The sequence below is a fragment of the Astyanax mexicanus genome, chromosome 4 (assembly GCF_023375975.1).
Source record: "Astyanax mexicanus isolate ESR-SI-001 chromosome 4, AstMex3_surface, whole genome shotgun sequence".
Taxonomy (NCBI): Eukaryota; Metazoa; Chordata; class Actinopteri; order Characiformes; family Acestrorhamphidae; genus Astyanax; species Astyanax mexicanus.
In genome coordinates, this window is record NC_064411.1 from 5,993,829 (window position 1) to 6,020,806 (window position 26,978).

Genomic DNA, 26,978 nt, shown 5'->3' on the forward strand with positions numbered 1-26,978 from the left:
TATTCAGTATTACACCCTAAAAATGTAAAAAAAGTGTTGTAATCATCAATATTATACATATTTTGAAATTTAAATTACAAAAGGATGTACTTTGGCATTAATAAAATACTCCTACAGATACATATGGCTAAATAAATAAGTCATATGTTTATATATAAATGTTTAATAAACATTAAACTTTTTAAAACTATTATTGTTAATATACATATATATTATATTAATACATATTGTACTAATATTATTAATAGTAATATTGATAATATTAATTTATTATTATTATAATTATTAGTAATATAAAAATAATATAAAAATAATTATTGTTCCGGTGTGTGTGTGTGTGTGTGTGTATATATATATATATATATATTGTTGTAAAAAGAAAATGAAAGATGGGTTACCCCCATCCACCATCCGGGGTACAACTCCCCTGCGTGTTCGTTTTGATGGAGAGAGTCGCAGACAGGTGGAGTGGAGTTGAAAGCAAATCAAGTATTTATTACAAAATACTGAATTCAGGAGAACCAATACATACAAGACAGTTAGCAGCCATCAAATAGTAAAAGTTCTGACCCCCCTCTGATCTGACTCCATGTTTATACCCCAAATGACGTGAAACCTGCTGATGAGGCGTTGCTAAAATCATCTCATGTTAGTATGCATAATTTCACGTGTTAGTAATCCGTTTCACGTGTCTGACCGGACCACTAGTGCTTGGCCTTGACTGTGTCCAGCCAGAACTGAACATTGTGGCATTATCTGTGTGAGTGTGCGTCACTCCCCGCTTTGAAGAGCTGCAGGTTTAGGGAGGCACCCACACACAGAGAAGGCCGCTTTGGTCTAAGAGCCTCCTCTGTATCAATTTAGTTCATACAGAGTGTACCAGTCGATGATTGATGGCCGTTAGTTGTGACCAAAATGCCTTAAGCATGAGCTAAACAAGTCACACAATGGATTTCTTATGTTATATGTTAATGTGTTAGTGGCGCGTGGTTAGTCCGCCATACAATAGATCCTATGTGTTAGTAAATGCCTTATGTATCATGTGGGTTAGTTTGTCATATAATAGAGTCTGTGTTAGTTACATGCCTGATCAAGCAATGTTTAACTATATGTGTAAATAATATATATTGTGAGTATTGGTTAATCTTCTATATAAATGTGTATAAAATACAATGTGAGTATTGGATAATCTTCTATATAAATGCATATAAAATACAAGGTTTCACACAATGATTATGTAATTATAGATGCTAAAGTTAAGTAATCATTATTGAAGGATATTTGTCAACACACCCAAGGTATAATAAACGTTAACTCTTCAATATACACACACACACACACACACTGTAAAGCTCCAGCTCATCCTAAATCAACATCTCAGTTGGGTTTAGGTCAGGGGATTTTGAAGGCCATGCACCTCTTTGTTAACTAGATAATTCCATATGCGTCAATTAATTGTTTTCATAGTTTTAATATTAATCGACAATGTAAAAAAATAAATAAATAAAAAATGAGACGTGTCAACTTTTGACTGGTATTTATATATTTGCGAGCTGACACACCCCAGAGTTTGCCCAGATGAACGGCCACAATGTTGGTTAGAAGCAGTGATGGTATAGTTACTTTGAAAAAGTAATCCGATTACTGATTACTGATTACTCATTTAAAAAGTAACTTAGTTACTTTATGGATTACTTGATTTTAAAAGTAACTAAGTTACTTTACAAGTTACTTTATTAGTTATTTTCAGCAGCTGCAGACACCACCTCCCGCTGCCTTAACATTAACATTAACATTATAACCAGTTTTGCCAATACTCCCTTTATTGGAAAATGCATTTTTAACAGCAACAATTTATCTCTGTTAAGTTGAACTATTTCTTAAAAAAATACGTTTTTTTGGTCTTTCTTGATTTTACTAAACATAAATACTTGTTTTTATAAAAAATATATATAATAAAGAAAGTATTTCTTGACCTGACATATTTAACACTGTAAAACTGAACATTGAACCTGTTGTTCTCAGCAGGGCAGCAAGGAGTGGTTTTATAAAACAGAACCGTGTATATGGTCTAGACCAGGGATCACATATTTGCAGACTGCGGTCCGGGTCCGGACCCAGACGTTGTCCAATACGGACCCATACCGGACCCAACTACTGAGAAGGATTTAATTCTGACAGTGTTCATTTAAAGCACCGGAACTTTTCTTGTCTTTACGGTATACGCGCAGTGAACTTCCAATCACGTGTGGTGTAAAATCTTTAAATGCTCTCCTCTGCCAATCAAATTTGTGGCAGACCGCTGCCCTGGCTAGTGAATTGGGACTCGGCCGCAAAAAAAAAAAACGCTTTAATAAAGAGATAGGGCGCCGAGAACTGGCGGAAAACGAAAACGGGCGGAAACTAAAGACACGCCGAGCGCGAGAGAGAGAGAAAGGGGAGAAAGCGAGACGCGTGTGATTGGAGCGGAGGGGGAATGGGTAAGGGAGCGGTGTGTGTGTGTGTGAGGTGGAGAGAGAGAGAGAGTAACGCATAGTGACTTAAATAAGTAACTTTAATCTGATTACTGGATTGGAAATAGTAACGCGTTAGATTATTTGTTACTGAAAAAAAGGGTCAGATTACAGTAACTTAGTAACGCGTTACTGACATCACTGGTTAGAAGCACCTAAATAAAGAATTATAGTAAATATTACCTGCACATTCACCGATACCCTTTACAATACGTGTAGGTGTGAGTAAAGACACTGCAGGCGTCCCCTGCACCGGAGGGGGGGTGGCTGGAGTCTATTTACAGACACACAGGCACATCCACTCACACACTCACACCTAAGGGGCAATTTTTATCCGACATCCAATTAGCCTGAACTTTGGACTGTGGGAGGAAACCGGAGCACCCGCAGACACGGGAAATAATATAATATAATATAATATAATAATATTAATTATTATAATAATAATTATATATATATATATATATTGATTTTAATTAATAATTGATTATAATTAATAGTAACATAATATAATTGCTTCAACCAGGGAAATTATAATTTTTCTCCCTCAAAATTGGCGGTCCCTGGTGTTTAAGGTGCTGAACTGCAAGTAGAGATCCCCTAAAGAAGCTCTTAAGAATAACGACTGGGTGAGGGCACTCGTTAATCTGCGAGCGAGTTTACGTAGTACTTTAGTTACGCACGGGTTTGGGAAACACTCTTTAATTAACGATCAATCTTAAGTACGAGTTAACGAAGTTCTTAGCGTAACGAAGCTTTCAGGAAACCCACCCCTGATCTCTATTATTAATTTTATTCCTCTTGCTTGTAGACTTGGAACCAAAATGTCATCCCAATCAAACCAGTAAAAAAAATTCTAATTGAATATAACATTAGTTTTTGCATTAAGGTTTTTATCTCACAGCAATAATAATGAAGGAGAAAATAGATGTACTTTACATAAATAGAACAGATATAGTTAATCATAATATCAAAAATGAATATTGTTTATGCATTAATATAGCATAGATCATAAATTAACAATTTTTTTGAAGAGACTGCATGAGACGATGCTTCCGTCCACCTGAACGGTCCCGTGCATTCCAAAGCCAAACCTTTGCAACCTGCTCGATCTCTGCATCCTTTGGTGGTGGCATGATTGATCTTCTCACGGCCTCTTAAAATGATAATATAGAGATATGAGAATGCAGTCAGGTAAATACTACATCTGTTAGTGTCTTTTCATGTACAATGCTTAATTTTAGAGAAATTTGCAGACTGTATTTGATTACAGTGATTCTTATATAGTGATAGTTATTTGAATTTGAATTTCTTCAGGCTATTCATGGTGAAACATAAATAGCCTTTACAGTCACTGTGTGTGACTGGTAGTTACATTCTATAAACATGTGAGGTGGCCGATATCAGGATATCAGGTTCACAAAAATACCAAAACTTTTTTAAATGATATCTTTCCCTTAGCTTAACTGGCTATCTTTGCATTAGCTTAACTGAATATCTTTCCCTTAGCTTAACTGGCTATATTTCCGTTAGCTTAGCTGGCTATCTTTCCCTTAGCTTAACTGGCTATCTTTCCCTTAGCTTAACTGGCTATCTTTCCCTTAGCTTAACTGGCTATATTTCCGTTAGCTTAGCTGGCTATCTTTCCCTTAGCTTAACTGGCTATCTTTCCCTTAGCTTAACTGGCTATCTTTCCCTTAGCTTAACTGGCTATCTTTCCCTTAGCTTAACTGGCTATCTTTCCCTTAGCTTAACTGGCTAGCTTCCCCTTAGCTTAACTGGCTATCTTTCCCTTAGCTTAGCTGGATATCTTTCCCTTAGCTTAAGTGGATATCTTTCCATTTCCCTTAATATTTCCCTTAGCAAGCCATTGTTCCCTTAGCTGGTTATTGTTGACATACTTGGATATAAAGTTAACTTACTTAACAGCAGTCTTTCTCCAAGAGCCGAGATAAGCTGCCAACTTGGGAGCCCCTCGTGTTATTTAAATGTGAGGTAAATTCTCATTCTAACTTGAGTGGTAACTGCATTAGCACCACATTAGCGTATCTTAGCAAAAAATAGAAAAGCGTATAGTAGAACAGAAATTATAACTTACCTTTCAGTCACTTTGACAGACCAAAGTCACTCACTGACTTTGCCTTTAAGCTTGATCGTTGCTCTGTGGTAAAGGCACGTGCAGGGAGGGGGGAGGGGGGTGGTTTCGTTGGTTACATGATCCTCACAATTAAATATCACATGCAAAAATAAAAAAATATGTAACTTTTATAACCTTGCTGGCTTACACAAAGTGTATAGTCAAGCACAAATACATTTATAATTTAATATTTTTATTTATTTATTATCAGCACTACCAATAATAAAGGTGAGATTATGAATCAGCACCATGGAGCAAATTCGTAGCTATCCAAAATATTAAATAAAAATATTTTTATAAATAAAAATGTATAGCTATACAGTATATGTCTTGAAAAATATGAGATGTTACTATGTGTTTGTGTGTGTGTGTGTGTGTGTGTGTGTGTGTGTGTGTGTGTGTGTGTGTGAGTGTGTGTGTGTGTGAGTGTGTCCCTCCAAAGGTCTCTGCACAACTCTGCTGTGGTACCTTGATTTTTCTCCACTTTTGGTTTAGAAAATCTTTCAGAGCTGATACTACATTTCACACAGTGTTGCTCCTATCCACTAAGCTAGCTAATCTACCTAGCTCTCACAGACAAAAACAATAAAAAATATTCAGATACCCTTCATATGAACTTGTTATGACACAAACTTTCAGATTGTAAAATATTGTATGGTAAATTTGGGCTGACCCAGAGTAACCTACCATAGGATTTGTGTGGGCATGCTCACATATGTGTGCGTGCTGCCCACATATAACCCACAATGTCTACAGTGTGTAAATGGTGCAGGCTGAATTAGGGCTGACCCACAGTGGCCCTGCATGAGATTTGTGTGCACATGCCAAAGTGCAGGTTGCCGACATATAACCCATACCGGGTATGAAATGGTGCAGGCTGAATTTGGGCTGACCCACACTGGCTCTGCATGGGATTTGTGTGGGCATGCCAGAGTGTGGGTTGCCCACATATATCCCACACTGGCCCTTCAGGGTGTGAAATGGTGCAGGCTGAATGTGGGCTGACCCACAGTGGGCCTGCCTGGGATTTTAGTGGGGTGCCTAGGCCCTCAGTCATTTACCACTGATGCAAAAGTTTGGTTTTCTTTTGGAAATTGAAGATAAGGGTCTCTAGAACAATTTTGTCTGAGGGCAAAGAGATCAAATTGCAAGGAAATAATTTTTTTAGCCCATTTTCTGAAAGTAGCCAAAATCGGAATTGTGTATTTTTTGAAATAGGTCAAATTGTCTTACATTACCAATATAACTGATTTAATTTGATGCAAAAGTTTTGTTTTCTTTTTTAAATTGACTATGAGGGTCTAAAGAACAATTGTGGTTTGAGGGCCAAGAGATCAGATAACAAAAACATAGTTTTTTTAGCCCATTTTCTGAAATGGCCAAAAACTGAATTATATATTCTGCCAGGAGATTGGCAGAAGTTTCTGGCACATGATGACAACAAGAAGGAGTTGTTCTCATTCCTTTCGAATAAGTTGCTAACAGATGGACAGCTCCCAGACGACAAGGATGTCTACATCACTGCAGCTGATCAAGTCCATCATGTTGGCAATGGTCCACCAATGGGTCAGTGCAACCATGAGGAAGCTGACACTTGAGTCTTAGTACATCTCCTCCATGCTCTGCGAACATCATCACTTGGATTGGTGCATACTGGAGACACAGAGGTGATTGTAATCCTTCTGAGTAATTTCCATCACATCAAAGCTGTGAATGCATCTGCAGAAATCTGGATCTCCTTTAAAGCTGGAAAGACAACCAGAATGATATCCCTGAATACAATTGCCACAAACCTGGGCACGACTACATGCAAAGCCATTGCTCTTTTTCATGCATTCACTGGATCAGACAGCACATCATCTTTTAAATTCAAGGGCAAACGATCCTGCTGCAACTTGATGCACAAAGTGCCATTCCTCATGGAAGAATTTGCAACCATTGTTGACATTCCATTCCAAACATCACCAAGGATGAAAGAAGTGGCAGAAAATTTTGTCTGTCAGCTGTATTCCAAAGACTCAAATGAAGAGACTGATGTTAATCATCTCCGAATGAAGCTTTTCTCACAGAAGACCAGGGATGTGGAGAGAATTCCCCCAACAAAAGATGCTTTGGATCAGCATCTCAAAAGGAGTGTCTTCCAAGCAAGCATCTGGACGACGGCACAGAGGTAAGTATCTCCATTAGTCTATTGTGTAAACCTATTGCATAATTATTTCCTAATTAAAGGAGAAAACCGTTTTTTTGACATTGGGCCCTTAATTTCACATTATACCATCATGTTCTACTCACCCATGTGACGTGTGTGTCATTTGGAGCTCTGCCGAAGATATTCGGTTTGGTTATATCCATGAAATGACTTCCTATGGGCCATTTTTTGCAGGCACAACATATGTTGTTTTTAATTTATTAATTGCGGTACACTACCACTCATAACGCGTAGCTTGTTTGGAAACTTTGCGGTTTCGCGGGTAATGTAACGTGACGTCACATCCGCCTTTACCAGACTTTCAAAAAACCACAAAGTTTCCAAGCAAGCAATACACCTACGCATTATGAGTGGTAGCGTACCGTAAGTACGTAATAAATTAAAAACCTCATAGTTTATGCCTGCAAAAAACTGCCCATCGGAAGACGTTTCATGGCTTAATATCTTCAGCAGAGCTCCAAATGACACACAACATACAGGGGTGAGTAGAACACGAGGTTATAATGTGAAATCAAGGGTCCAATGTCAAAAAAACAGTTTTCCCCTTTAATTAATTGATTAATGACTAACTATTTCGTATATATATTTCAGGTCCATGGTTCCTGTACCAAATCCCACCGAAAGGAAGGAAGAAGATGGCAAACTGCTTCCCATTTGGACAACGCTGCCCCTCGCCACAGATGTATGGAATCTTGATGTGAAATGCAGTTGTAAAAATAGGTCTACCAGTTCTCGTTGCAAATGTATGAAAGAAAAGCTGACCTGCACACATCTATGCAAGTGTAATTGTGTGAGATAGTAAATTACAGAAGTCTTAATGTGTGTAAATGTAAAGGTTTTAACAATAAACACCTCTTTCACCTGGCCTTTTATTTTATATTTGTTTTTGTGATACTGGTAAAAAATATGATAAATATGTCAATTGCTACTCTTCATTTTGAGTCAATAAATAGTTCAAATGTTCAAATCAGACAATCTGAGTCCTGTTATATGTGAATGGTTTGTCAATGTTTTGTCATAAAGAGTACATGTCTTAGTATATTTGAATGTCATTTTTGTATTAAAATTGAAAAATACATGTATATATTTTTAATTTAAATAAACAATGTAAGACATTTTTAGGGTTATACAGCATATACAGTAATATTCTAAATTGAAATTGTTTTTATTTAAGTAGTTACATGCAAAAGCAGATCTTTTTTTACAATAACATATTATAATAATAGATCATTATTAGAGTAGAGGGCGGCCATCTTGAAAAAATGGCAGCCATCTTGGATTTTCTGTGGCCAATGCACTTTTAAAAATGAATTTTTAATAAACATTTGTGACAAATTTCATGATTGAATCATTAAGTGAACTTTTTCTGGCCTCATCTGTTGCATTATAAAGGCTAATAGTGGGTTTGGAGACGATGCCCCCTAGAGGGCAATTTTTTGATCGGACTGTTTTTGCCCTCGGACAAAATTGTTCGATAGACCCTTACAAACAACTTCCAAGTGTAAACGAAACTTTTGCATCAATGGTAAATGACTATGACTAATTGCCTATACATGGAACCCCACTATTTGTGTGGGCGCATCAAAGTGTTGGCTGTCCAAATAATTCCCACACTGGGCCTACAGGGGCATTAATGCACTGGACCAGTTCAGGCTAGCCCACAGCGGCCTTTTATAGGATTTGAGTGGGCCAGCCAATGAACAGGCTGCCCACAGAAAACCCATGTTGGGCCTGTTTGGAATTTTAATGGGCTAGCCCCTGCCCACAGTGCCCGCACTTAGCCCACAAAGGGCCGATGTGTAACTTTTTGCTGGGTAATAATGCACTTCATATATGCAGGATTAAAGTAAAATAAATTATACTGGACATAAACATATATAAAATGTCTCTAGAAGATATATAATAGGAAATGAAAACAGTGTGAATTTTCTTTTGCTTAAAACAGCAAGAAAGTACTACCCTGAATGTGATAATTAGGGGTGGGTGATATGGCTCCATATTTCAGGGTAATATAGTTCATGATATTCAAAAATATTGGCAACATTATTTCTTACGATATTTATGGCATACTGCCTTATTAAAACAGATTAATGTCATTTCTGGAGCTGTGATTGTATGCAGATAAATTATCCCATAAATGGTCCTACACCTGAATAAAAAAAGTAATATTATCTAATTTCTAGAACATAAAAACAGGAAGGGGTAGGTCGAGACTCTTCATCAAGCATATACATTTAATACAGGCTTTTTCTGCTTCCGGTCACTGAAATTATTGTATTGAAAAACTAAATATTTGATTATAAAAGGTGAGGGGTAGAGATATACTGCAAGTCAGAAAATTACAAAGATATTTATAAGATAAAATGAGATACACTTTGTTAGAGCAGTATGACATATTTACAGCTAGTGCTGGACGATATGGCCAAAATTTATATCACGATACATTCCTTAATTTCGGTCGATACAATATAATTTCGATATCGATATAAATATTTGGAAGGCCTCAGAAAAACTGTTAGGAATCCCTGCAATGGAAATCTGTACCTATTACTGTCTTTAAAGCCTCCTCTCATAAAAAACTGTATAATACTTTAGAAATAAAAAATGGTCAGAATGAATTAATGCTCACCTTTATTTGCATGTAGCAATATAAAAACATGACATCTCTGTCAAACACAAACCAATAACCTATTTACATTTTACCAATATAAATAACTTTACATTACAACAGAGGCAGAGCTTCTTATCCTTTTGTAAACATATTTAACAGATCAAAACAAAAGTGCCTCATCCAGGATAAAGAATGCAGAAAGCCTTCATTTATATAAAAGGAACACGATATCACCGTCAAATAAACAAACCTATATCAACTAGAAATAACTTAGATACAACATAAACTACATAAGTGCTTCAGCCAGAATAAGGAAGATATTGTGTGTAGTGAAACTGCTTGAGGTGGTGGAACAGATTAGATGCATTACCGTTGCTAGTCAACTCCACTTTCCGGCACAATTGGGAGCAAGCTGAAGTTTATCAGACCTTTGAAAGCCGAACCACTGAATTAGACCTGCCTCCCTCAACTATCTCTCCTGTTTAATCACTTGTGGAAGCATCAGGTGTGCTCATTCTGCATCTAAAATCTAAAATTCTGCATCAGGGCCGAGCCTAATCGAGGAACTCGGTTCGGCCGCACTGCGCTCCGCTCGGCTTCATAGCGGGAGGTTCTAGGTGTGGACCGGAGCGCAGCCGAGCTTCAAGTTTTAGTAGTATGGATTATTGTGTAAAGTGTGATACTACTAAAGTAGTAGTATAACACTGTATTCAGTGCTCAGGACAGCAGCAGTGTTTCTGCTACATACATTTTGCAGCTGCAGCCTGCTGACAGTCAAGATACAACTACATATTAAAATGTCTTTAATTTATAATGGGATAAAAGTACTGAAGCCTTTATTGTAGTATGAAGGTGTCCCAGTATTTTTCTCCATATAGTGTAACTAATGTAGGTAATTCTTTTTGGTTAATTGACCTGCTTTTATTTTAATACACAAAAATTTTTTCTTTGTTTTTCCAGAATAAAAAAACAGGATATTTAATAAAGAACAGTGTTAAACTGCTGAAAGAGGTGAAGCACAAGCCATCCAGAAGAATCTCCTGAAAACGCAGAAATTGTTTGCTACATTTCACAGACAGATGGAGCCAAGTCCCAACATGGAGGAACATCAGCACTCTGTCAAGAGTTTTACTAAACAGAGTGATATCAAAATACACCAGCGCATTCACACAGGAGAGAAACCACATCACTGTTCAGACTGTGGGAAGAGTTTTAATCAACAGAGACATCTCAAAAAACACCAGCGCATTCACACAGGAGAGAAACCGTATCACTGCTCAGACTGTGGGAAGAGTTTTACTGAACAGAGTAATCTCAAAAATCACCAGCGCATTCACACAGGAGAGAAACCGTATTACTGTTTCGACTGTGGGAAGAGTTTTAATCAACAGAGTAATCTCAAACTGCATCAGCGCATTCACACAGGAGAGAAACCGTATTACTGTTTCAACTGTGAGAAGAGTTTTACTCAACAGAGTAATCTCAAAAAACACCAGCGCATTCACACAGGAGAGAAACCGTATCACTGTTCAGACTGTGGGAAAAGTTTTACTGAACAGAGTAAACTCAAAAATCACCAGCGCATTCACACAGGAGAGAAACCGTATCACTGCTCAGACTGTGGGAAGAGTTTTACTAAACAGAGTGATCTCAAAAATCACCAGCGCATTCACACAGGAGTGAAACCGTATTACTGTTTCGACTGTGGGAAGAGTTTTACTACACAGAGTAGTCTCAAAAATCACCAGCGCATTCACACAGGAGAGAAACCGTATCAATGCTCAGACTGTGGGAAGAGTTTTAATCGACAGAGTCATCTCAAAATACACCAGCGCATTCACACAGGAGAAAAACCGTATCACTGCTCCGATTGTGGGAAGAGTTTTACTGAACAGAGTAGTCTCAAAATACACCAACGCATTCACACAGGAGAGAAACCGTATTACTGCTCATACTGTGGGAGGAGTTTTACTCAACAGAGTAATTTCAAAATACACCAGCGCATTCACACAGGAGAGAAACCATATCACTGCTCAGACTGTGGGAAGAGTTTTACTTTACAGAGTGAACTTATATTACATCAGTGCATTCACAAAAGATAGAAAAGTATCCCAAATCTGTTCCTCTGCCATAAAAAATGCAAACCTTAAATCTTTCAGACAGCCAAAAACACCTCATCATGCACAAAATCTTCACTCTGTTACAAGAACTTCATTTAAAAATGGCTTTTTACAGGTTCAGAAAAATGAATCTTATCCAGAGATGATGTTTACTGAATTTCATGCTGTGTTTTTATGTTTGTTTGTATACCTACATTAGTTAATGCCTGCAGAGCTCTTCAACACTTAGTGTTGTGTTTTAAGAAGTTTTTACACGCAGAATCATAAATGGTACCACTAACAGCATAAACTAGGAACATACATTTTTACAATTTTTTTCAGTGATATGCTGAATAAATAGTAAAGCGATGATGCTAGCTCAGAGTAAAATCGTATATTAAATCTCAGCATTAGCTTTAGAACTAATAATAAACAAAAGTGAGGATTTTATCATTCTGGGACATTTTTAGGTTTAAAAATTGAATATGCTTTGCCATAAGTAGGAAATGATCATTTGGTCAACTTATGTCATTTACAGCCTTAACACATTCTCAATTGTTTACATATAAAAACTTTCTTTATTTTTTCCTCCACTCCACGTTTGTAGCTTGTAGTTGGAGCGAGGGCACTGCCAGTGTTTGCTCCAGATGTTAGATTAGCATTACTTAGTCTTTTAAAATTTAGATGTTGTAGTTTAAAGGAGTAGAGTATTCTTAGGAGTAGAGAATATTCTTAGCTTGCAACAAAAGGCCAACAAAATCCTTTTCAGAGTTAAAAAAAAAAAAAAAAAAAAACGGTCTAGCTGTAGTTTCCATACTGAAAGCAACACTCAGCAGGCTGTGCAGCAGTAAGACTGCAGGATCCTTGATTCCCTCTACTGCACATGTGTCAAACACAAGGCCCGCGGGCCAAATGTGGCCACATCCAAGCGAGAGCTTGTAAGATCTTAGTGTCTATAATAAATAGGTCAGAAGCGTTCTTTGACCAAAAACTACATTTCCCACAATGCTTGTCGATTGTATTACCCGCGAAGTTACGGCTTACTGCCACTACACGGCAGTGTATTCATTGATGTGGAAACCCTGCCGGAGGGAAGGCGTAACTTCGCGGGTGGAATTGAGACATACAAACGTTTATCCCATAATGTCCAGAAAAAGAGAAGCTGATGCAGACGGACGGCTGTGCTTCAAGGCGAAAGACCGGTATGCCTTTTATGTTACGAAGAGTGTTACTGACCAAAATAAACGCTTTTTAGAAGAGATATAAGTTCTGTGTAAATATTTATAAGACAATAGCTGACAAAATCTGTTTTAATGACGTTAATAAACATCACTGTGACAGCGCTAGTCGCAGTTTCACCACAGCAAAGGAGGAGCACGTGAATAACTTATCTAACCAGCCTTTACTGATTTCTGCCCCCAATAACCCTTTCAATAACCTCCAATAGCCTTTAATTAGTCTTCAGTAGCCTTCAACAGTCTAACCTTGCAGCCGTGGTGTGTTCACTAAACTCCGTAGTTATAAACATCCTGAGGTTAGCAGCGCGCTAACTGACCTGTTTATAATGTAATCCGAGCAGTGACTCCGTGACGGCTGCTCTAAACTGCTGCTATTAGCTGCTTGGGCTGAAAGATGAACTGTATTATTCGGTTAGTGGGGTTAAAATCTTTATTTTCTACACAGAAGAATTTTAAAAACTGTAAAAACGCTCCAGACTGGCTCAGCTGAGCCCTGTAGCCCGTGGCTGGGCTGTAGCTCTGACTCAGTAAAGACTGCGGGCTTGTGATGCTGTTGCTGCTGCTGCAGCTTCGACTAGTGGTTGTATGAGGAACTGCTAAATCTGAGGAAATGCTAAATCTATCACATGTTCTTAACAGCTCACAATTTTTTTTTTTTATATTTATTAAGCCTTATTTCAGTATCAAACGTTTTGATCAAAGTTAATATAACTTGTATTTAATGTCATTTCTATTCACTTGAATAGTTTGGTTCTTGATTGATGGAGTTTTTGGATTTCATAACATGACAAATTAAAAGGATTTATGTTAATAGAGCAACAAGCAAACATTTTTTTTCCATGCAACTGTAATATTTGATTGAATAAATAGTATATTGAGAGTTATTTAACATTAAGGAGTAATTACATTCATTTTATATTACATTTGATTACATTTTATTACATTTATAAGTTACATCTGGCCCTCAGAGGACAGCCAATATGCCAATGTGGCCCTCGGCCAAAATGAGTTTGACACCCCTGCTCTACTGGTTTTCTCATTGGTCTATGGTTCAGTCAGTCTGATTAAAAATCTGCAAGTTAATCTACAGGGATATTTGGTTGTGTTGTGTTGCTAAAGTTATATACTCTGTTATCTTTTCCTTATTTGGTATCGTTTTGCTAAAGGTTTTTTTTTTATATCTCTAAAGGTACTAAAAATATCTAATCCATTTACTTTATAGATTGTTTTATCCAGTACCAGCTATTATCGTTGTTTTACATCACCTTATGTATTTACTCATATTCATATCTATGTGATTCAATAAAAGGCTTTTATATTGCAAGATCTGCAATCTTATCTATTCTTTCAACTTAAGCATTTAGCCAAAAGCTTTTGTACACAGCCAAACATACATTCAAGCAACCACTATATGCAGTGCCTTGCAAAAGTATTCGGCCCCCCCTTGAACTTTTCAAACTTTTGCCACATTTTGTGCTTCAAACATAAATATATGATTTTTTTGTTTGTTTTTTTTGTGAAGAATTAACAAGTGTGTAAGAATACGGAGGAGTTTTGCCTTACTATGTTCATTGTTCATTGATTAAAGGGTTAATCTGTGTGTAACTAAATCAGCATTTCACTTAATCAGTATGTTATTCAAGCATTTAGCACGATTCATGATGATTCACATTGTGACTTAGAATGTATGTATATTGTGTCCTTGTGCTCAAAGCAAGGCCGTTTTTCTTGCAACTTAGCATGATTGATTTTTTCCAGCAGAACCATGAGTTTCTGTACATGTAATCTATAGTCTGATAAGGTTGGGGTGACCGAGTTCTCGGCTGACGTATAGGATGAATAACTGCTTATCAGTATCAGGATCCGGGGGGTGTGAGGAGCCTCCTCACACACCATTAGACTGAGGCCAGGCGAATGCCTGTTTTTATTAGACTCTGTCTAGGAAGAAGAGTAGAGTTGGGCGGGAGAGCTTCTCCCGAGAGGGACTACAGAGCCACAGGTCCTGTTCACACAGCCGAGAACTCTGGAAACCCCAACTTTTCTCACCTTTGGGGTTTTCCTCTTATTTTCACCTTTTTATTTCAATTCATTTTTCAATAATCTTTTTACTCAATTTTTGATGTATCCAAAAAAACTGTTTTGCTCAGAAGATTCTTTGAATAAAATCTGACGGAACTACAATTTTGGACTGGATCTCCTTTTCTTCTTTATGACGTATCATGCCAGATACATCATAATTCGAACAGTAGATCAATAATCTTTCAATCGTGAAGTGGAACGAAATTTATTGGATGCTATCTCATTATTTTGAGATACTCTCATCATTTGGAGATACTCAATATGTTGAGAACATTGGTATTTAACTTGTGTGAAACTGACACCAATCAATCCATAACTCCTGCTATTTACTTACATAGAAGTGTTTTTTTTCTCAGTAGCTCAGTCGCTGTGAAGTGTGGAGAATAGTTTTGCAATATATTGATTATCGCTGAATCACAGTTTTGAGATATCACCGTTATCATTAATTTTCCACTTTACTGAAATATGCTGAAAAAAACTTGAAAGTGGGCCTTGAAAGTGCTTGAAAAGTGCTTGAATTTTACCTTGTAAAAGGTGTTTGAACCCTGTGTTTAAAAACCCCAGCAGCACTGCTGCACCTGATCTACATGTACCAACACAACACACACAAACACGTCACCACATTAGTGTCAATGCAGTTTTAAGAAATATTTATCACGAAAATAAAGCTCTCTGGCGCTGGGAATTAAATATACAGGGTAAAATTTAGGCTAATCGGATATGCAGGTGAAAAAATAAACTACAGTTTGTGGAACTACAAAAATGGACACATCAAAAACAGGTAAACTTAAGCAGGCTGTGTGTGTATGTGTGAATATGTGTATGTATATACCTACAAATCTCAAATGTAAATTGACATAATATGGACCATTAAATGACGGTAACAACCTGACCGTTTGACACTTAGCTAATCTGCATACCAGTAGGAGAGAGCAGAGATAGACTGGCTGTGTATGAAACGGTAGGCAGCTACCACAATCCCTCATGCCTGAGCTGTTCATATGTTAACACCCACTAAATGATTAACCCTTTACAAGTATTATTATGAACTTTAGGAAAAAGAATATAAACAGAATTGCCCTTTTTTCTATTGTGAGTTAAATGAAGTCACTGCTGCCTATTCTAATAAGCTAACCGTATGACTAGCTTGACGAGTTCTGGGGACATTTTTACATGGGATGTGTCTGAAAGATCTGTGGAAAAAAAGACATTGCTTAAAATAATAAAAAGTATTATTACAAACGTTACAAAAGGACTTTCTGAGCTGAAAACAACAAAAATGAAAATATGTTTTATAAAATTTATTGAGATATCATATATATCCTATACCCAGTTTATAGACACATTTGGGACATACCGGGGTTGGACAATGAAATTGAAACACCTGTCTACAGTCACTCAGTTTTGGATCTTAGTTTTACATGAAAATAAATTTATGCCAGTTTTTACCCTGAGCTCTGGCTCGCTTCTTTTTTTTCCTCCTTTTTTCCTCCCTGTATCACAAACTCTTCTAGTTCCTCCCTTTACCCGAGTTTGATTTTAGGAAGTCTTTTACGTCTTCTCTGTATATGTGTTGTTTGCAGAGGCGGTCTTTGCATAGAGGCATTGCTAGGCAACTGCCGTAGGGCCCGTCCCACTGCAGCCCACTGTAGGGGCCCTTTGACTAGCTGCAAACTTTCCATAGGCCTACAGCTGGTAATTGGGGCCCTTTGGACAGTAATTCACGGATAGTGTGTTCATAAATGGTGATTCTTGTATGTTTAAAATGGAAACAAAGATAACACAATACATTACAAAGAAATACAGATTCCGTCCACACCCCCTCTCTTTCGCGTTAAAATGGAATATTCCATCCATGCCATGTGGCCATGCCGGTGAACCACAAACGCGCTGCTTGTGAAAGACGGAATTAAAGTGAAATTAAGTGTACAAGTGGGTTGTGAGCGAAGCCATGAAGCGCCACCACCCAAGTGGCTAAACTTAAAACAGATGCTCTTCCAAAAGCTTTTTTAGTGTGTCAGCACCACTGGACCAAATGTTTTGGTGGAGGAGGAGGACGAGGAGGTGCCATACTAGGGTTGTGTCATTTATGACCCAACATTGCGATGGACCATTGCGATGCCACGCCCACTTTTTTTATTTTTCCAGAAACATGCACTGACCTTCTTTAGGTCTTCTTCACCTAAAACTTTAGCAGGGATTGTACAGAAAAAGATCAAATCAGGTATATAACTTAAATGAATTAGAGTCAGAGATAAAATTAAAATACCCTACTGCTATAAATATGCCTAATTGGCATATTATTCTATTATTTATTATTATTCTATTATTATTAAGATATTATTATTTATATCTAGGTTACAGCTTGTCTTCGTTTTTTTTTTTCTACATGTCTGTATTAATTTTAAACATTTCATGTTATTCACGCTAATAGAATAAGCCTGCTCGTTGTGCGTCGGGTGCGTTGGGCACCTTACTTTGAATAATTACTAGTTACTAACGAAGTTACCCCACTATAAAAGTAACTAGTTACCAGTAAAAGTAAGTATTGACTTACTTTAAATAATGTAAATTCTATTATTATTATAAAAATAATAAACGAAAATAAAAGCAAAATGTTGACAAAAATATAATCTAACGAACTTCAAAACATAGAAACGAAAAACGTTAAAATGGTACTGGTGCCTATCCCAGCAGGCATCCGGCAGAAGGCAGGATACACCCAGGACAGGCCGCCAATCCATCGCAGGGCAGACAGACACAGACAGACAAAAAGACACATTCACTCACACACTCACACCTAAGGGGCAATTTCAATCAAGTTCCAATTAGTCTGAACGTGCCGTCTTTGGACTGCGGGAGGAAACCGGAGAACCCGGAGGAAACCCACGCAGACACAGGGAGAACGTGCAAACTCCACACAGAAAGACCCGGGTCGCCCCAGCCGGGAATCAAACCCAGGCCGTCTTGCTGTGAGGCGGAAGTGCTACCCACTGCGCCACCGTGCCGCCCATTCATTTTAAATATTTTTAGTATTTTATTGATCAATCACCCCCGCCACCGATATCATCCATCGTGATGTTTCAATGTAAGCATCGTCATCTGCCAGTTAAGGAGACATCGCCCAACCCTATGCCGTACACTCTCTCACACACACAAACACACACACACACACACACACACTCACTCCCCCCAAACTCTCCTCATTCAGTCACATACCCTTTTTCTCTCTCTTTCGCCCCCACATATGTTCCCTCTCATACACATGCATTATCTCTCTCTCTCTTATTCACACACTCACACAGGGACACTCTTCGTCACTCACTCAGATGTCTCTCTCACACACTCATTCTCTCTCTTTCTGTCACACATGCACTTACACAAACTCTGCCTCCTCTCTCTCTCTCTCTCTCTCTCATATATTTTCACTCTACATGTTGATGTGATTGATAATTATTTATCATTAAGTTCAGTTACAATTCTAGATAATAATTACTGATTGACTCACTCACACAAATGCTCTCAGTCACACTGCTTTACCTTTTTTTTGGCATTGGGGTGTATATTTTATTTAAAGATATGTTTATTGATTGCACATATAAAAAGTACAATTAGCATTGAAAGCTTCAATTTTCTTTTTTTACTATTTTTTTAAATAAATATTTTCCATTTTGACATACAATGGTGTTATATCTGAAACTTATTTCTCGCATATTAACATTGATGGCCCCCTAGCTAAATTCGCCTTGAGCCCCCAAATTGCTAAGTCCGCCACTGATCACCATATAGCTAGGTAACCAAGTCTTATTGTTAAGGAAACTTCTACTTAACTGAAACTAATTAAAACGGTAAATAAAAGAAAAACTAAAACGAATTGAAATGACAGATTGAATACCCTCATTTTTGTGTTTGTTAATTTATTTATAATTGATTTATATTAATGTGGTATATCATGATATATATCTTTATTGTGATATCTTTTTTCCCATATTGACCAGCACTACTTCTAAGTAATATTAATTCATAAAATTTTAATTTTTTACCTTTTAAATCTTTATCTGATTTAAATTTGAATGAAGCATGTATAAGTGAAGGGTGTTCGGTTAACTTACCAACATACACTTGTACTTATATGCAATAAAATGGCATTGTAAGATCTAGCTGCTGTTTTATTTTTTCAAATTCCTGCTACATTGATCACTTGACCAACGATGTCTAAAAACCTTTTCCTTTAGACCACTTTATAAAAGATTCCTCTTTTTTTTTACAACACAGTTAATAATTTTCCACCACATTAGCTTCAGACTAACAGTGATATGCACTCCTGAGATCAATACGTGTTGTTTTGTATATGTAAAACAAAATCCTTTAAATATAAAAAACACAAAAGAAAATTTGGTGAGAAATGTAAATTTAATTGTGTTTTACCAAGAAAAACTGCAGCTCCACATCAATGGCTTAACTGATTTGTTTACTAAATCAATATAGCGGACACGGTGGCGAATCACAGCATCGGGTTAAATCCCAACTTCATCTGCAGAGCCAGAGAGCAGCAGAAGCTCCAAGACCTGCTGCAGTTTTACAAAAGCTAATGCTACCCACAATTTCATCTACTCTATATTTTTTTGTATATGCTTGAGAGAGAGTGAACTCTCGACCCGACTCTTTCCTTTTTTTAGGTTCTAGAAATTAGATAATATTACTTTTTTGATTGAGTTGGTCGGTGACGAGCACAGGACAAGATTGGCTAACGTTCTCTCTCACAAGAAAACCCAGGTTCTTGTTAATTATTTTAGTATAATAAATGTTATTTTATACAATATACAGTATCAGTGGAGACTTATTTCATGCATCTACATACCATCACAGCTCCAGAAATAACATTTTAGTTAGCTCAATCATAAAAAATGTGTTTGTATCTTTAACATAAAATATGAAAAGAAACGCATATGGATGGATGTCGGACAATGCAGCGTCTACTCATGTCTGAAATGTCCACACTCTCATTTAGGAAGAAGTGCAGAAAAGTTTGTATTCAAATTAAAAGAACTAAATATGTCCTGGCTTGGTGAAGGTTAAAAACGTTGGTAACATTAGCCAGCTAGATAACATTAGCTAGCTGGGTTAAAAAAGCACTGGGAATGTTGGCTAGCTACATAACATTAGATACTGGTTAAAAAGCACTGGGAACATTTCTAACAAAATAACTTTAGAAACTTGGTTTAAAAAGCACTGGTCACATTGGCTAGTGTTGTAAAATGAAAATGAAAGATGGGTTTCCCCCCACCCCTCATCCGGGGTACTACTCCCCTACGTGTTCGTTTTGATGGAGAGAGTCGCAGACAGGTGGAGTGAAGTTGAAAGCAAACCAAGTATTTATTACAAAGTACTGAATTCAGGAGAACCAGTACATACAAGACAGTTAACAGCCGTCCTAGTAAAAGTTCTGACCCCCTTCTGATCTGACTCCATGTTTTAGACCCCAAATGACGTGAAACCTGCTGATGAGGCGTTGCTAATGATTAGCTCATGTTAATGTGCATAATTTCACGTGTTAGTACTCAAGTTCCACATGTCTGGCCGGACCACTAGTGTTCGGCCTTGACTGTGTCCAGCCAGACAGTGTGGCATTGTTTGTGTGGCAGAGTGCACCAGTCGATGATTGATGGCCGTTAGTTAGGATCATGCAGCGACCAAAATGCCTTAAGCGTGAGCTAAACAAGTCACACAATGGATTTCATATGTTATATGCTAATATGTCAGTAACACGTGGTTAGTACGCCATACAATAGATCCTATGTGTTAGTTAAATGCCTTATGTATCATGTGGGTTAGTTTGTCATATAATAGAGTCTGTGTTAGTTACATGCCTGATCAAGCAATGTTTAACTATATGTGTAAAGAATATATATTGTGAGGATTGGTTAATCTTCTATATAAATGCATATAAAATACAAGGTTTCACACAATGATTATGTGATTATAGATGCTAAAGTTAAGTAATCATAACTGAAAGATATTTGTCAATACACCCAAGGTATAATAAACGTTAACTCTTCACTAGCTAGATAATATTAGATACTTGGTTAAAAAAAGCACTGGGCACATTGGCTAGCTAGATAATATTTGATACTTGATTAAAAAAGCACTGGTCACATTGGCTAGCTAGATAACATTAGATACTTGGTTAAAAAAGCACTGGCTAGCTAGATAATACTTGATACTTGATTAAAAAAGCACTAGGAGCATTGTCTAACAAAATAACATTAGATACTTGGTTAAAAAAGCACTGGCTAGCTAGATAATACTTGATACTTGATTAAAAAAGCACTAGGAGCATTGTCTAACAAAATAACATTAGATACTTGGTTAAAAAAGCACTGGCTAGCTAGATAATACTTGATACTTGATTAAAAAAGCACTAGGAGCATTGTCTAACAAAATAACATTAGATACTTGGTTAAAAAAGCACTGGGAACATTGGCTAGCTAGATAACATTAGATACTTGGTTAAAAAAGCACTGGCTAGCTAGATAATATTTGATACTTGGTTAAAAAAGCACTGGTCACATTGGCTAGCTAGATAACGTTAGATACTTGGGTTAAAAAAGCACTGGGAACATTGGCTAGCTAGATAACATTAGATACTTGTGTAGGACCCTTTAAAATATCCTGTGTATTTGTATTTGTATTATTTTCTTTGTTTTTCTTTGTACGTGTATAAGAACTCCATTTCCCATGTGCCTTTTCTGTTTCGCGGGTTTTTCCTGCTGGTTTCCTGTTCAGCTCAGCCAATCATACGAGTGAAAAGCTCGACAGACATTTTTCTATCCAATCCGCGCCGAGTAGGGGCGGGGCTAAGAGGGAGAGTGTGAGTGTCTGTGGGTGTGTGTTGGAGGAGAAGGAGAGAGAAAGTGAGGAGAGAAGTTGTGTTTAGACTCTCCGGAGCGCTTTTATTTACTTGTTATCCGCTCTATAACACAGTTACAGTGCTATTGTACTGTATAGTGCTCTAAACCGCAGCGTTCAGTTCAGTTTTACTGCGGAACCTCTGAAGAGGCAGTTCAGCCGGACTGTGGAGTAAAGGCGCTTCTCCGCGGACTGAGAGCTGCTGCTGCTGAGTTTCCTCGCGCCTGTCTGCAGCAGCTCGGCCGGACCTCGCGTGTGAGTTGAACACGGAGGGTGTTCTGATCTTCCCGGCGCTCGTGCACTGCGTCGTCTCCCGCTGTGAGTGCTGGGGACTGCTGCGCTCTGACCGGGAGCACCGCGAACCGGGAGTCTGTTGTCATGGCTACTGAGGACGCCATCTCCGTGAGCTCTGTGTGAACCGTGAGTAACGAATCAACTGACTCGGTTGACTCATTCGATTCACTTTCGCTTTCGCTGACTGAGTGGAGTTATAAGTGCACCAACGTACCGGCCCAACAAAAAGTGCTTGAACTGTTTATCTGGGTGTTTTACCTCTTATTGGAGGTGTGTTTTCTCAGTTGAGTGTTTCATACTAATTGTTTAAACCAAGAATTGTTTTATTTGGGTATTTTGTTTTACTTTAGTTTTATTAACCAGAGTTTCACCAAATATATAAATAAAAAGGTAAATAAAATGAGATTAACTACTTAAATAAATGCATTAAACATTGAAAGGGGTCAAATTTACCCCAAACATAATAGGAGGATTAAGTGACTCAATCAACCAGGGGAGTTTGTTTTATTCCTACACAGAACCTGATATAATCTGGCCCAAATAGTCTTAACATCAGTAACTTCTTCCTTTAATGTGTACAAAAATTCTGTCTAAATTGGCTACTATTTTGTAGTAAAATGAGAATGCTTGCTGGACTCATTTGAACAAGATTTTACCATCCTATTAACAAATAAACTCAAACAAATGCTTTGTATTTTATAATTATTAGTTTAAAAAATTTATTTGCATATGAATTTTCAAACGCTTTTACAAGTGTGAAGTACCCTTCTATACAGAAATCAGGATGGTTCATTGTGATGTCAGAGAGTGATTTTACAGGGAGTAGGTGTGAATGACCTCAATTTATGGAAAGCTTTTAGAATACATAAATAGTAAGACTTTTGACAAGGTGAGCAACAAACAAGATCTGCTGCAGTAAGATCTCCTTTTCAAGAACCTGCAGGACATCAATAGGGTAAATGCAAAAAAATGTAACCACAATATTTTAAATTAAATTTAGATTAAAAAAAAAGTGTCTACTGGAATCAATGTTACAATTGGTACTCTAACAACAGCACTGATCTTTCCATAGTAATTAGTAAGTGTTATTTGTTGGGGTAGTTTGAAGTGACTCTAACAACGAAATACATTTTTCTGATAAACTGGTGCACATTTCTATCTCTAGTGTCACTCTAACTGTAGCCATCTTACCTAAATTCAAATGTAAATGCAAACAAGTTGGGGCATCACTTGAAGTTTACCATCAACAGTGAGGACCAAGTCCATCTGGTACAACTTTAGCATTTACAGGGTTAAAAGGGTTGTATCAATTTGGTGTAAATTTCTGAACAGTGTTAACTTGCATGGTAAATTTTGTTTGTAAAAAAATGTTTGATTATTCATGGTGATCATAAGAAAGTGAAGCATTGATTATTTAATGGAGTAAGTGCTTCTCTTTGGGGTGGTCAAAATGGTACTATTGATCAATGAAGTGAAAGCTCATCTTATTCAGTTCATTTTCAGTCATTAAAGATTATTATTATATTTTATTAAATATGAACTACATGGAACAAAAGGAACAAAAAATTCTGCGCAGGTCTTCTAGGAGGCTGCCACGAGAAAATCTGGACACTGTATTATGTACAGTAACAGTAACACTACAGCATTAATAATCAGCATCTTACATGCAGATAACTGATGGTGATTATTTAACAGCTCATGAGCGCTCGTTTCCCTCTGCTCCGCTCCTAAACCGCAGCTTAAGTGGTTAAAGTTAAATTTACCTAAAATAATACAAATATATCTCCTCTCCTAATAAACTTTTATCTCAAAGTCAACTGTTTTATTATTATTATTTTTTAAGAGTGGCCCTAAAACGCTGTGGTACATGCGCAAACATACTTAAACATTCTGATTGGGGATGTAATCGGGTACAGGTGTTTACAAGGCTGTTATTCTTCTTCGTATCGGATTATTTATAGGATTATCCACCTCATCCAATTGGATAGAAATATTCGAAATGGCCTCAATCGGACTATTCTATTCTATTATTCTATTCAGTCCTTATAAAGGCACTAAACAGGTGTCAGACTGATTATTATGAGTGACAAAAGGTGGCCTCCTTCTAGTGGCTGGAGGACCACCAGCACCCCCTTACACTATGGACTTCGAAGATGTCCCAGTAGTTTCATCAGTATAGTGTAACTGATTTAGGCAGTTCTCTTCAGTTAATTGACCTGCTTTTATTTTAATATTTAATGGCATTTTTCTTTGTTTTTTTCCAGAAATTAAAATATTCTCCTGAAATTCATCACCAACAACCAGGATATTTAACTAAGAGCAATGTGAAACTGCTGAAAGAGGTGAAGCAAAAGCCGTCCAGAAGAATCTCCAGAACACACAGAAACAGTTTGCTACATTTAACAGACAATTGAAGCCAAGTCCCGACATGGAGAAACATCAGCACTCTGTCAAGAGTTTTACTAAACAGAGTGATCTCAAAAAACACCAGCGCATTCACACAGGAGAGAAACTGTATCACTGCTCAGACTGTGGGAAGAGTTTTACTCAACAGAGTCATCTCAAACTGCACCAGCGCATTCACACAGGAGAGAAACCGTATCACTGCTCAGACTGTGGGAAGAGTTTTAATCATCAGAGTAATCTCAAAAATCACCAGCGCATTCACACAGGAGAGAAACCGTATCACTGCTCAGACTGTGGGAAGAGTTTTAATCATCAGAGTAATCTCAAACTGCACCAGCGCATTCACACAGGAGAGAAACCGTATCACTGCTCAGACTGTGGAAAGAGATTTACTACACAGAGTCATCTCAAAATTCACCAGCACATTCACACAGGAGAGAAACCATATTGCTGCTCAGACTGTGGAAAGAGTTTTAATCAACAGAATCATCTCAAAAATCACCAGCGCATTCACACAGGAGAGAAACTGTATCACTGCTCAGACTGTGGGAAGAGTTTTACTACACAGAGTAATCTCAAAAATCACCAGCGCATTCACACAGGAGAGAAACCGTATTACTGCTCAGACTGTGGGAAGAGTTTTACTGAACAGAGTAGTTTCAAAAAACACCAGCGCATTCACACAGGAGAGAAACCGAATTACTGCTCAGACTGTGGGAAGAGTTTTACTCTACAGAGTACTCTCCAAATACACCAGCGCATTCACACAGGAGAGAAACCGTATTACTGCTCAGACTGTGGGAAGAGTTTTACTCAACAGAGTACTCTTCAAATACACCAGCGCATTCACACAGGAGAGAAACCGTATCACTGCTCAGACTGTTGGAAGAGTTTTACTCAACAGAGTAATCTTCGAAAACACCAGCGCATTCACACAGGAGAGAAACCGTTTTATTGCTCAGATTGTGGGAAGAGTTTTACTCAACAGAGTAAACTCAAAAAACACCAGCGCATTCACACAGGAGAGAAAACTCCATCTTAGTTCAGTTTGAAGGCAATTAAAAGTGCAAATCGTAAGTCTTTTCCACTACCACTAGGCCCATCTGCATGAAAGAAGAAGTGAAAACACCAGCTGAGGAACTCCAGAGTGTGTTCCCAAAAGTGAGACCCAGAGCCACAGAGAGAGACGACACTGTTCCGGATACTGCCGTGTGGACTGGAGGAGCATCCAGACCCGCAGAGAGTCTAACAAAATCCTTTCCAGAGGTTAAATAAAACGCTCCAGCCGTAGTTCCCATACTGAAATCAACCCCCTCCAGACTTGTGTAGCGCAGTAAGGTTGCAGGCTCATTCATTCCCTCTGATGGTGTTCTCATTTGTCTATGGTTCGTTCTGATTAAAATCTGTAACCATAGAGGGATATAGATGGATATTTGGTTGTTGTATTACTCAAGTTTTATACTCTCTTATCTTCTCCTTATTGAATATTATATGTTGCTTAAGGTTTTTTGATCTCCAAAATTTACTAAGAATATCCAAATCATGTAGTTTCTTAATTGTTTTTATCCACTACAAACTATTATCTTTGTATTGCTTCACCTCTATATTTACTCATCTGTGTGTTTTATTAAACTACTTTTATATTGCAGATCTGCAATCTCATTGTGTTTTCTCAACATATGTTGGACATGAAACCTATAGGCCTGAGATTGTCTCATGTTATTATTTGTTAAATACTCAAAGGTGCCCAACAGAGAAAGCCAGTGTAAAATGGATTTGTGTTGAAGTGTAACAATAGTCAATTTAAGATTGAAATTCGGAAAAATATGTTTTTTGTTATTGGTTCAGGCTTAAAAGGGTTAAATATACAATTACTTCCAAAGGTAGAGTAACATGGGTTTAACTTGTATTCATATGTTTATAAAGTTCTTTATTGTGAGTGCTTGTGGGTTGGGTTGTTTTGTTTTTTTTAAAGAGCATAGTCATTCACCAACTACACTTAATTACCAAATACTACATTTGAGTTATTGACCATTGTTATTGGTAGCTAGTGTAGGTAAATGTCCAAACAAAGTATTTTCTGTTTTACCGTGCATTATTATTGGTAGCTAGGCTAGTTAAATATCCAAACACAGCATTTGCTATTTTACTGACCAAATGTAAAAAATGTAAAACTCCCTAGTTCTAAAATAGATAAATACAGTAATAAATAAAGTATTATAAATGCATAGTGATGGTTTAAAAGAGTACTAAACATGTTCAAAATAGTCATTGTGTTTGTGTAAATAGTTTAAAAAGAAAAGAAAAGCAGTACAGATTATATATTTCATTTTTTCTTGTGTTTTTTGCAAGAAGGTCACTTCAAAGTGATTAAAGGATATACTGAGGGAGAAGTGTACAGGTGAGGGTGGAGTAGAGGATTGGAACAGGCCCGCCCACGGGACGAGAGAGAACAGCGGAGATGCGGGAGTAGCAGCGCGGGA

General features: G+C 37.4%; 4 protein-coding genes across 9 annotated transcripts in view; all 4 read left to right on the plus strand.

Moving 5' to 3' along the window:
• Nucleotides 1-14,988, plus strand: part of LOC125801327 (zinc finger protein 239-like) — an 89,956-nt gene extending 74,968 nt beyond the window's left edge. Inside the window, exon 3 of the mRNA XM_049477868.1 lies at nt 12,666-14,988. The gene's annotated coding sequence lies outside the window, so the exon portion shown is untranslated. The remainder of the gene's footprint in view (nt 1-12,665) is intronic.
• The window catches only part of LOC125801167 (zinc finger protein 484-like), a 634,928-nt gene that overhangs the window by 83,596 nt on the left and 524,354 nt on the right, over nt 1-26,978 (plus strand). The window lies entirely within an intron of this gene.
• On the plus strand, nt 10,418-14,988 carry LOC125801325 (zinc finger protein 239-like). Its single transcript, XM_049477862.1, has one exon. It carries the CDS (start codon nt 10,550-10,552, stop codon nt 11,570-11,572), a length of 1,023 nt encoding a protein of 340 aa, XP_049333819.1. The 5' UTR covers nt 10,418-10,549; the 3' UTR covers nt 11,573-14,988.
• The window catches only part of LOC125801331 (zinc finger protein ZFP2-like), a 75,362-nt gene continuing 70,242 nt past the window's right edge, over nt 21,859-26,978 (plus strand). Inside the window, exons 1-2 of one of the 2 annotated variants that reach the window (XR_007438664.1) lie at nt 21,859-22,215; nt 24,354-25,833. Coding sequence is in view for 1 of the 2 variants with exons in the window: in XM_049477877.1 (XP_049333834.1) it covers nt 24,518-25,537 (1,020 nt within the window). In the remaining variant the exon portion in view is untranslated. Of the gene's footprint in view, nt 22,216-24,353; nt 26,435-26,978 lie in introns of those variants that run through there. The other variant, XM_049477877.1, reaches the window with a different exon arrangement.

Excerpts from the sequence above, each read along its gene's own strand:
- LOC125801325 (XM_049477862.1), top strand. The coding sequence starts at position 10,550 with ATGGAGCCAAGTCCCAACATGGAGGAACATCAGCACTCTGTCAAGAGT.